The 11726-nt window shown below is 42.5% G+C and overlaps 1 protein-coding gene across 1 annotated transcript; it reads left to right on the plus strand.

The window, feature by feature from the left end:
* Positions 1–3069: 3069 nt before the first annotated feature.
* LOC102031744 (bile acid receptor-like) lies at positions 3070–11481 on the plus strand. Its single transcript, XM_014309965.1, has 9 exons — positions 3070–3160; positions 4696–5052; positions 6557–6697; positions 8032–8171; positions 8261–8365; positions 8455–8554; positions 9658–9786; positions 10042–10161; positions 11351–11481. The coding sequence occupies exons 1-9, from the start codon at positions 3070–3072 to the stop codon at positions 11479–11481; spliced, it is 1314 nt and encodes a 437-aa protein (XP_014165440.1).
* The last annotated feature ends 245 nt before the right edge of the window (positions 11482–11726 follow it).

Consider the following 11726-nt stretch of genomic DNA (forward strand, 5'->3'; position numbering starts at 1 on the left):
GAACTAAATTTCTGCATGAGATGGGTAACCAAGCCCTTGAAGCAGCACATTCTGGTTTATACTGAACGTTTGTAGTTCAGAAGATGAGCACTGACAAAACTAAGCCTGTAAAGGAACAACATTTTCAAACGTGCTTAAGCCACCTTGAGTGTAGGTCACCTGTTCCAAAAAACACCATTCTCCTCACCTGCTCAGGACTTCTCATGTGGAAATGAGAAAGGATTTGGCCCAGTAGCAGAAGGAGAAGCAGGAACAGTGTGTGCTTTACACAGGTGACATTTTCTGTCAGCTCAGTCTGTGTGACTCAGGGCTCAAGGCTCCCACTCTAAGTGTGTTACTGCTTGGGATGCTACAAAAGAAATGATTAAAAAATTCATCTTTTGTTCCCAGTTATTTCCACTTTTTAGGCTAAAGACCTTTATGCATCCTCTCTGGGAACACATTAAGATTTTTCCTTCCTTTTAAAGCGCTCATGCACAAACATGTAGTTATATTGGGAATACACAGAAAAGAGAAAAAAGGACACAAAACATTTTGTTTTGGGAATGGCATGGCTTCAACTGCCCCAAGCACCCAAACCCGTTGCTCTATCCTTACTTCAGCTTTGTTCCAGTTACTGTTTTGGACATTACACCTGGGCATGTCTGGTACCTGCTGTCAGGAGCTTCACCATGCTGGGCACGTGCAGAATTCCCTTACCTGGATAAGGTTACTGAGTTTGTGTGGGCTGGGGAAGTGTCCCATGAGGTGTGAGGGGTTTGGGATGGCCACAGAGCCTTGGGGAAATCAGCACATGGATCATGGAATCCCAGGAACTGCTGCAGTTTATTGGAGGCCTCCCTGCTGCTGCCTCACTCACCAGGGGGGAGGCAAAGGTTGGAAAAAACGACTCTCACAGTCACTCATAAATAATCAAAACTTGCCTGACCTAGGAAATGAGGTTCCTTCCTTACATATCTTATTCTCTTCTCTTTTTTTTCTTTTTTGCTTCAAAAACCCCAATGCTTTGTTTGATCAGAACAAGCTTGTCAACACTAAATTCTCAAATGTCAGAAAATGAAACTCTATATGTTTATGCACGTCTCATTCTAAGACAGTAGAGCATTCCTCAGACAACCGCTGGATTTACTATTCCCACTGCTCTAACATCCTCTTAATTCTCTTAATTTAAGATTTCAGCTTACAAAGTCTCAGTCTAAACTGGAAATTTTTTAGGTGCAACTGGTTACTGTTATTAGAAGGGCCAAATCCTTTCTCATACAACACCTAAGCTGAGCAAACTTTGCCTAAGGAAAATCTGCTTCCAAGTTTTAGAATGTTTAAGCAATCAATGACCTTACATTTGGTACTTCATACTCCCAATATACTGCTTTTATTAGACTGGATCAGTGTAATTTTTTTAATCTATTTTTACTCTTAAATTATTACTTTTATTTAAAGAAACCACTGGAATTCAGAAACACATTTCTTCAGCAAACACACATTTTTGGGAAAAAATGTAGACTTTGCCCAGGCCAAATTGATCTAACTGATAAGACCTCATGATTCAGTGACTTATTTTGCTCTCAAACAAATATTTACTAGCAGAGATAACAAACCCCCAGCATTCCAGCCTCACTGCATCCTTTCACCTTCTGCTGACAACACAAAGTGAAAGTGGTCAGCCCCAAGCTCTGTGCAGTCTGGGGAAGGCATGTGTGTTTTACCAGTCAGGACTTCAGATTCCCTGGGGTGATTCATTCATTGTCTCAGCCCCAGCAAGGTCCAGGTATAGCACAAATCCCTTCCTTCAGGGATGGTCTTTAAACCCAACTTGCTGTAAATTCTGCAGATAATCCCATCGAAGGAGTTGGATTTGCTGTATTTTCCAAATCCTTCCATGCCTTTTTCATCTTTTCTATCCTTCTTGTCTGCTCAGGGAAAGCTTGTGAGTGGTTCATGGGCAAATTGTCTCTTACAGCCTTTGCTCAGTGGGCATGAGGCTCAGCAAAGGTTTAACTGTGCCCACATCCCACTCATGCAGAGGGACAAGGGAGCAAGGAAAATATTCCTGCTTACTCCTCTAATGGATGCTCTGTTAGCTCTCAATTCTAAGCAACCCCAGAGGTTTGCTGTAGGTGTATAAACTCAAACCCAGCTCATGCCACTGTCCATACAGACTTTTTTCTTTTTCCCCTAAAACTCTTTTAAGAGTTTTTAGAGCACACACTTCCAGAATTTCTCTAAATTTGAATTTATAAGTCCAATTACTGAAAAGTGAGGTAAGTGTTGAACTACAAGCACAGCAGCACTTCTCACCATGTCACTGTGAGCTCTCAGTGCACTTTGTAATTGGGAATGTCAGTGAATCCAGCCAGGAGCCCAGGCTCATTCAACAACCAAGGGGCAGTGGAAAGCTCTTTAGAGGCAGCACATCCTATAGAAATCAATATTTTGGTCTTCACTGAAAACGACACTGTTAAAGGAACACAGGAAGTGTAGTTAAGGCAGTGCTTAAGCAAGGCAAAGTTGAGTTTTACTGCATAAATGAGTACTTACATGATGAAGAACAGACATTCCATGCTGGCCTTTCCTTGCTATTTCCCTTACTTCACCTCTGACAAAACATGAATTAAATAAACTCATTAAAAGCCCATCTTTGTGCACAAACAGGACAGCCCCACATATACACCAGAGCAAATGCTCCAATTCATGCCCAAAGCAAGTTTATTCTATCCGTTAAATTCCTTTTAACTTTCTCTGAATTGGAGAATTTACCAGTCCAATTCCCCCACATGGTTTTGTGTAAAACTCAGAACAAAACATTTCTAATTATAACTTGGAAACTTAGGAAAGAATTCTACCCTGAATCTGTAATATCAGGACACTCAAACATTTTGTAGTCTCATTGAGGGTGTTATGTGACTTCACACAGACATCTGATTTTCTTATGACCTGAAAACTCTGCCATATTTTGGAGTTTTCTGGTTCTGTGTCTAACCTACCCAGCAATTCTTTCCCATGGGATGTTTCTCTTCTTTTCCCCTTTCCCCAGGTTGCTGTTTAAAGGCTGCTCTCACAGCAGAGTGGATGAAGCAGTGCAGCTGGGAGCAGAGCATGGCCAACACCTTTGTCACCGTCCCTGACGGGTACGGCCTGCCCGAGCCCATCCAGTACTACGGTGAGCAAAGCAAGTGTTGTACTCTGGAAATGCAGCAAAATGAACTCCTGCAGAATTATTTTTTGTTTAATTAATTTTAATTTCTCTTTAATGCACTTGAAAGCTCTTACCAAGCTCCTACTGAAAGTGTATGGAAATATATTACTGTGTGCTCATGCAGATTTTTGAGCACAATGGGATTATTCTGACTGAACATTCCATAGAAACATCCCCAGTGCTGTCTCCCTTTGACCTGCATGGAAAAGACACAAGTTTTATTACTGTATTCCAGATACATTATCAATAGATAAGGCCTGTTCTGTATCTTATGGAACTATAATTGCAATAACTAATTTGATTCTGGAAGACTAAAAGCAGGACCCAAAGCCCACTAAAAGGAAAAAAAAATCTGTTTTAAAAAATCTTTCCAATTTGTTTTTATAGAGATTTTAATAATCCCAAAGGAAGAATGAAACATGATGCATGTTGCACAGGCTTTCTTTGGTATAGCTGTGTGTATTTAAGGGAGGCTGGATAAAATTGAAACTCAACAGACAGAAAGGCAGGAAGAAACTCTCTTTGTAATTCTGTACCTACATTTTACTAAACTAAATCCCATAACTGCAAAGACATGTGTGGGAAAATACTAAATAAAACAAGTCTCTTCCTTTTACTCCTCTGAAGTTCAACTTTAAGGCCCCTGTCACAGTAATTATTAGTACTCTCTGATTTCTACACAATTTTTCTCAGACCCTTATGCAACATTTTCAAAATGATGCCTGAGATATGTATCAGTAACAAACACTTTATTCATTAAGAAATTCACTTGTGGAACATGTTTGACTGTAGTGTGGACAATTAATAAAAACAAGTGTAAGATCTGAAGGCAACTGTGCCATCAGTTGGCAAGTGATATTCAATTTTCTACTAACACTAATCCACATGATATTGCCCAAACTGTTACTGAGTCATTTTTGCTACATTTCAGATTTCACTTAAGAACATTACAGGTTTAAATTTAAATAGAATATGTCAGATTGTCCCTCTGAAAACGTGTTCTTCTAATATTTATGCTACTAAATCTATAAAACATTTTCGTGGCAGTGTTCGCAGGAGTCTTAGGATGAGGGAAGAGACGAGGATCTGACTCCATGTTTCAGAAGGCTTGATTTATTATTTTATTATATATATCACATTAAAACTATACTAAAAGAATAGAAGAAAGGATTTCATCAGAAGGCTAGCTAAGAATAGAAAAAGAAAGAATTATAATGAAGGCTTGTGTCTCGGACAGAGTCTGAGTCAGCTGACTGTGATTGGCCATTAATTAGAAACAACCACATGAGACCAATTACAGATGCACCTGTTGTATTCCACAGCAGCAGATAACCATTGTTTATATTTTGTTCCTGAGACCTCTCAGCTTCTCAGGAGAAAAAATCTTAAGGAAGGGATTTTTCAGAAAGTGTCATAGCTACACATTTTCAAACTTTGGAGCAGCTGATATTGAGATATTCTCCAGGTTTTCACTGCCCTTTCCATTTCCCCCGGAACAGATGTTTTACCGGAGCACATCAACTACCAGCTGCAGGAGGCGGATTTCCAGGCTGCCCCGTACTGCCAGTACTCGGCAGTGCCGGTGCCAGCGCTGCAGCCCCAGCCCGGCCCGGCCCCGTACGGCTCCTACAGCCTGGAGCCCCCGTACGGCGACGGGCCCTGCGTGGGCAGCAGCTGCGAGCTCAGCAAGGGCCCCTTCCCGGCTCCCCACGGGGAGGATGGGGGGTTCCAGGGGCTCAGGAGGCCCCGGTTAAACCAGGCGGTGAGGCTGAAGGGGCAGGAGGAGCTGTGCGTGGTGTGCGGGGACAAAGCCTCGGGGTACCACTACAACGCGCTGACCTGCGAGGGCTGCAAAGGTGAGCGGGGGCGCGGGGCATCCGTGCAACCTTCCACGCAGATTTGAGCTGGTGTTACCACAGTGGCTTTTCATTTATCTAATGAACCCCCCCATCTAACAAGCTCACTCCAAATTCACGATTTTATAACGTTCTTTGAAGAAATATTTTCACAGTCTTTATTTAATATGAGCACTTTAAGCATCTCATGTTTGCATTGATGACTCGTTAGAGTAGTGTCAGTGTAACAAGGTGCTGCTTTTTTCATTAACATTTCTTAGAGATTTATTTCAGTCTTATTAATTTCACTTATTATTATAATTGAATAAAAGCAAGCAGTAATTACTTGCTAATGACATTTTAACTAGTTGATATGGGAGCTGTGTCATGAGGGGCAGCTCTGATCTCTGCTCTCTGTGAGCAGGCACAGGACTTGAGGGAAGGGCTGGAGCTGTGTCAGGGGAGTTTAGGTTGGATCTCAGGGAAGTTTCTTCCCCCAAGGGTGTTGAGCACTGCCCAGGCTGCCCCCAAGGGTGCCCAGCACTGCCCTGAGCCTGCCAGAGCTCCAGGAGCATTTGAACACTGCTCTCAGTGATGCACAGGGTGGGGTTTGGGGTGTCTGTGCAGGGTCAGGGGATGGACTTGGTGATCTTCGTGGGTCCCTTCCAAATCAGCATATTCTATGATTCCATGTATGGAAAATGTCAATTAATATCAGTCAGAAAGAACCAGACATAACTATATTTTTAAAAAGCAGATTTAAAATCAAGGTAACTTTTCCATTTAAAAAACCCCACGATTCAAACCCAGAGGACACTTTTAAATCCTTGTGAGATAAAGCTCCTTTGATTGCTCCAGCCATCACTGTGTTAGAGATACGTATTACAAAATTGCCTTTTCACAAACATTAAAATGGATTTTATATGTGTGATGTTAAAGTAACTTTGCTATAAAGATACAGTTTTTATTTCTGTTGTTAATTAAGCTTAGACTTAGTAGTGAAATAGCTAATATAAGCTATATTATAATAGCTTATGCTATATATACATAGCTTGTAATATATATTACAATAGCTATATACTTGTGTTAAAATGCCTACTTGAATAAGATAACATCCAATGAACATAAGATAAAGACACCTGTACAGATCTGCCAACTGTCAGCACTCACCATCTGAAGACAGTGTGGACCAAGGCCCAAACTGGACGTGATAAAGAGAAAGAGCCAAAACCACAGCCAAAAAACACACATGCTCTAAAAAAGCAGACCCAAAGAGAAGCCACGTAAAATGGTTCCTGAAAAATGGAAACTAGTTTATAGATATACATAAGAGTCTATAAATATGCAACAGGCTGATGTAAGAGAAAAGGTATTTAAGAGATATCCCCAAAAGTAACAGTGTAGTCTTAACTGAGTGCCAAGATGCACCCAGCCTATGGTCCTTGTCTCCTATTGTCCTTTTAAAACTTTTTACATTTTCCCAAGAAAGTAAATGTGTTTTTCACAAGCTGGTGCTCGTTGCCAGGCTTCTTCCGGCGCAGCATCACCAAGAAGGCGGTGTACCGCTGCAAGAGCGGGGGGCACTGCGAGATGGACATGTACATGAGGAGGAAGTGCCAGGAGTGCCGCCTCAAGAAGTGCAGAGCTGTGGGAATGCTGGCAGAGTGTGAGTGCTCCTTCCTGCTGGATTCGTGACTAATCATGCAGATAAAACCTTCTCCAAAGTCAGTCTCTTCCTGAGGATATTGGTCTAAGCTTTGTTTGGCTGGAGGAAAATGTAGAAAAAGCTGGGGGTGTTTAGACTGGAGAAAAGGAGACTCAGGGGTGACCTTGTCACTCTCTACAGCTCCTGAAAGGTGGCTGTGCTCAGGTGGGCTGGGCTCTGTCTCCAGGAACTGACAGAACCAGGGGACACAGCCTCAAGTTGCACCAAGGGAAATTTAGGTTGGTGTGGTGGTGTTTGCCGGGGTCCCAGGACGACGGAAGAGATGAGAATCTTGACTCCATGTTTCAGAAGGCTGATATGATATGATATTATATTATATATTAAAACCATACTAAAAGAATAGAAGAAAGGATTTCATCAGAAAGCTAGAAAGGAAAGAAATGAATGATAATAAAATCTTGTGACTGACCAGAGAGTCCGAGACAGCCGGACTGTGATTGGCCATTAATTAAAAATCAACCACATGAGACCAATCAAAGATGCACCTGTTGCATTCCACAGCAGCAGATAATTATTGTCCACATTTCATTTCTGAGGCCTCTCAGCTTCTCAGGAGAAAAAATTCTAACGAAAGGATTTTTCATAAAATATGTCTGTGGCAGGTTGGATATTAGGAAAAAGTTTTTCACCGAAAGGGTGATAAAGTTCTGGAATGCTCTTCCCGGGGAGGTGGTGGAGTCACCATCCCTGGGAGTGTTTAACAAAGCCTGGATGTGGCACTGGGTGCCAGGGTTTAGTTGGGTGTTAGGGAACAGGTTGGACTCAATGATCTGGAAGGTCTCTTCCAACCTTGTGATTCTGTGAAAATTAATTTTGGGGATGGTGGTACCTGTAGCATCTTGGTGTGCAGAAGCCAGCAATGCTTGGGAAGTATCCCTTCACCTTAAGAGAGCTGTTCAAAGACAGTACCAGAAAAAACGGAAGTACTAGCAAGATAGGCTGAATATCCCCAGTCTTGTCAGGACAGCAATGAGCAGATCAGAGGAGCTTTAAGGTTTGAGGGAAAAAATTTAAATAAAAATGTCATGGTGGGCTTGGTAAAAAATTCTGATGCCTGTATGTCACAGAGCCACAAGGACAAAGGTGCCTGCAGACCCTCAGGCCTTTGGTGGCTACTGAACATCAGCTCACCTGATAAGCAACAAGGCCACATTCTCTAGGAAACACAGTCCATTATATGTGACAGCTTCTGGGATGCAAGACTGAGTTATCTCTAATAAAAGTGATGACCTCAGACTGTAATTAATTGAAAATGGCCACTTCACACCTCACAGGTTTGCTGACTGAAGTCCAGTGCAAGTCAAAGCGACTCAGGAAGAATTTCAAGCAGAAGAGCAGTTTCCTTTGCAACATAAAGCTGGAAGATGAGGGACTGAATAGTAAGCAAGTATCATCTACAACAAGATCTGGAAAAGTGGGATATTTTTCTATTTAAAATATCTCTTTTTATCACTTATTCTTACTCCAAGTCATTATGATTTGATTGGTTTATTTTTTTAGCAGATTTCTGAAAAGATGGAACTTACTCCAGGAGAACATCAGCTTCTTGACCACATTGTAGCAGCACACCAAAAATACACAATTCCCCTTGAGGAAGCCAAGAAGTTTGTAGGTATCCAGCACCCCCAGCCTGCACTGCTGAGTCACTGCTGTTGTGTATTTTGGCTATATCCAATGTGCAAATGCTCTTTTTGCAGCTACAGGAAACTGCAAGCCCTGAGGAAAGTTTCCTCCACCTGTCTGAGACAGCTGTTGTCCATGTCCAGGTGTTGGTGGATTTCACAAAAAGACTCCCAGGTGAGTTCCTTCCTTTGGGGAACATTAGAGGAACCAAATCAAACTGATGACATGAACCAGAGAAAAAGACAGGCTTTAAGAAAAGGCTTTAAACTGATTATTTGTACTTCTAATGTGTCATGAGGACAACCTAGAAGCTTTCAGTTCAAAACTTTGCTATGATTAGATTTCTTTCCCATTTCTGACATGGAGTAGAGACATTTTCTGGAAGCATATGGACCTCAAAATACCACCTTGAGGGAATTATTATCTCACCACATTCTCTGAAATCCAGTTGAGTCTAGAATTTATCATAGTCACCAAAGGAAAAACCAGATGTTCCTTCAAAGGAAAAGGCAGCACAGAAGGGACTAACCAGGTGTTCTTATTCATATTTTCCTTTCACAAAGAACAAGGAAACATGCAATTAAATTCACTCCATTTCAGTGTAAAGTTGACAAAGTAACATTTGACAGGGAGGGTTGTTGTATTGCAGGATGATAACTTTTCTTTGTAAAACTCATTGACAAAGGTCAATCACCATATCTAAAGCAGGTATTTGATGTAATTTAGCATCTCTGTGGGGCACAGCTGAAGGAAGGGGTGAGCTGTCTGTTTGCTTGTGTTCCATATCCTGCTTTGATCAGGTTTAAGAAAAAAAATCACCGGAGTTCCTTTGCTCTTGAATTACACGTGCAGACAATGAGCTTGTCAAAAGATGAACACAATTTCTAAAAAGAAAATAATGTAACAATTAATGGAGTCTCCAGAGTCACTAAACAATGCAGCAAATTTACCAGGTGTTGGGCCTATATTTATCAGGTACTAGGAAGAATGTTTTGATAACCCCTTGCTTAGTTCCAAATTTTTTACTTGTATCTTCTTGTGAATCTTTTAACACTGAAAACTGCCCCCTCCTTTTTTTTTTTTTTGCCCCTTTTTAATTGTCTAACCTGCAGACTAGCAAGAAAGATCCCAAGTCTTTGGCACATGCATCATTTAACTATGGCTCCCCCTTTCCAGTAAAGATATTTATTTTTAAAAAATCATATTTTTCACATGATGTTGGGGGCTTAAAGGCAGCCCCAGCCTTCCCTGATCTGAACATGCACCTTTCTCTGCAGGGTTTGAAAGTTTAGCCAGTGAGGACCAGATTGCTCTGCTGAAAGGGTCCACAGTGGAGGCAATGTTCTTGAGATCAGCCCAAATCTACAACCAAAGAATGAGCGAGTGCCAGCCATCAACCAGTGAAAGTAGGTCTGAAATACTTGACTTGCATCATTGTGGGGTGAGTAGATGATATCAGCTGTATTAATTACATATTATACATTGTGTCAAATTTAACACAAGAGACCTTGACCAATAAAAAAGAACTTGGATCCAGATGCCAAAAAGGATTTTATACCTTTGTGGGTCCGGGAAAAATTCCCACATTTTCAGCAATGATATAGACAAATATTTAAGATCGCTTTCAGCTTGACTGGGAACTGTCATCTGCCTTGTTCCAGGTCATGTAAGACTTTCTGATCACGGGCCATGTTGTCATGTTCAAAACCTTGATAAAAACAATATTTATTCCATGGAAATGTGTCATAATAAAGAGAGGCCAACTTCTACTACTACCACAGGTAATGGAGGTCTCAGAATCTAAACATTGTGAATTTTTTGCTTTACTGGCCCTACTTCTCTTACACTGAGCTACACTGTCCCTATGGCCACTGTTCCATCTCCTTGCCTCTCTTCTTCCTCTCTTCTCTCATTCCTTCTCCTCTCCCTCTCCCTTGAGCTGCTCTGGCATTACCTCCTCAGGTACTACACACTGGCATTACATCCTCATGGCAGGAAGAGGTGTGTTCATGCTTACTTGTATCCCTTGAGTAATATACACATTCAAAGCTCCACAGTACAACTGCCATACAACTTCTGTTATTATTTTAGCAATTAACCTTGTTTTCACAAAGTTAGTTAACTATTTCATGCAATAGAACAGCCCCAAGCCTTAAAAGATTCCCAGAATCAGAGAATCAGGGAATGGGTGAGGTTGGAAGGGATCACAGTCACCTGGTGCCACCTCCCAGCTCCAGCAGGGTCATCCCAGAGCACATGGCACCAGCTCATGTCCAGATGGGTCTGGAATATTTCCAATTAGGGAGACTCCACATTCTCTCTGGGCAATCTGCTCTCTCACAGGAAAGAAGTTTTTCCTCATGTTCAGGTGGAACTTCCTGAGCATCAGTTCCTGCCCGTTCCTCTGGTGCCATTGCTGGTCCCTGCTCTCCCTGCAGACAGGGACACCCAGGAATGAGGGCCCCTCTCAGCTGGGGCTCCTCTCGAGGCTGAGCAGCCCCAGCTCCCTCAGCCTTTCACAGAATCATGGAATCACTTAGCTTGGAAAAAACCTCTAAGATCACAGAGTCCAACCATTCACCATTTCCTCGTAAGGGAGATGTCCCAGTCCCCTCACGAGCTCCACAGCCTCGGCTGGATCTGCTCCAGGAGCTCCATGTCCCTTGTCCTGGGGAGCCCAGATGGATCCAGGGAGGGTTACCTCGCACCCTTCAAGCAATGATTTGCAACTGTTTCTGCACTGAAATAACATCCTCATTATTCTGCACGTTTGTGCTTTTGTTTGTTTGTTGGTTTTTTTTTTGGTTGGGTTTGTTTGTTTGTTGGTTTTTATTTTTGTTGGGTTTGTTTATTTGTTTGTTTTTGGTGGGGGGTTGGTGGTTTTTGGTGGGTTTTTTTTGTTTTTTTTTTTTGTTTGTTTGGTTTTTTTGGTTTTTAACCAAAAATTGATGGTTTTTTTTCATTTTCAAGGCATAACTGAGGAGTTCATCACCGCCCTATTCTACTTCTACAGAACCATGGGGGAACTCAAAGTGACCGAGACCGAATACGCTCTGCTCGTAGCAACAACAGTGTTCTTTTCAGGTAAGCTGGGAAGATGACAACAGCGAGCTGTCACTTGCCCCGGGGAGCTCCCATTTGTCCCCTCAGGGGCGGCGTCGCCGACTGGACCCAGAGGGGCGGCGGCGCCCGGAGCACCCCGCTCACCGCTCTCTCCGTGCCGCCGCTCTCCCGCAGACCGCCCGCTGCTGAGGGACAAGCGCCATGTGGAGGAGCTGCAGGAGCCGCTGCTGGGGATCCTGTACAAGCACTCGAAGCTGCAGCACCCGCGGGACCCCCCGCGCCT

Source organism: Geospiza fortis, unplaced genomic scaffold, assembly GCF_000277835.1.
Source record: "Geospiza fortis unplaced genomic scaffold, GeoFor_1.0 scaffold391, whole genome shotgun sequence".
NCBI classification, from domain to species: domain Eukaryota; kingdom Metazoa; phylum Chordata; class Aves; order Passeriformes; family Thraupidae; genus Geospiza; species Geospiza fortis.

Excerpts from the sequence above, each read along its gene's own strand:
- LOC102031744 (XM_014309965.1), top strand. The coding sequence starts at position 3,070 with ATGAAGCAGTGCAGCTGGGAGCAGAGCATGGCCAACACCTTTGTCACC. Across the intron at positions 3,161-4,695 it reads CGAGCCCATCCAGTACTACG|ATGTTTTACCGGAGCACATC; the intron begins GTGAGCAAAGCA and ends CCCCCGGAACAG. Across the intron at positions 8,172-8,260 it reads CTACAACAAGATCTGGAAAA|ATTTCTGAAAAGATGGAACT; the intron begins GTGGGATATTTT and ends TTTTTTTAGCAG.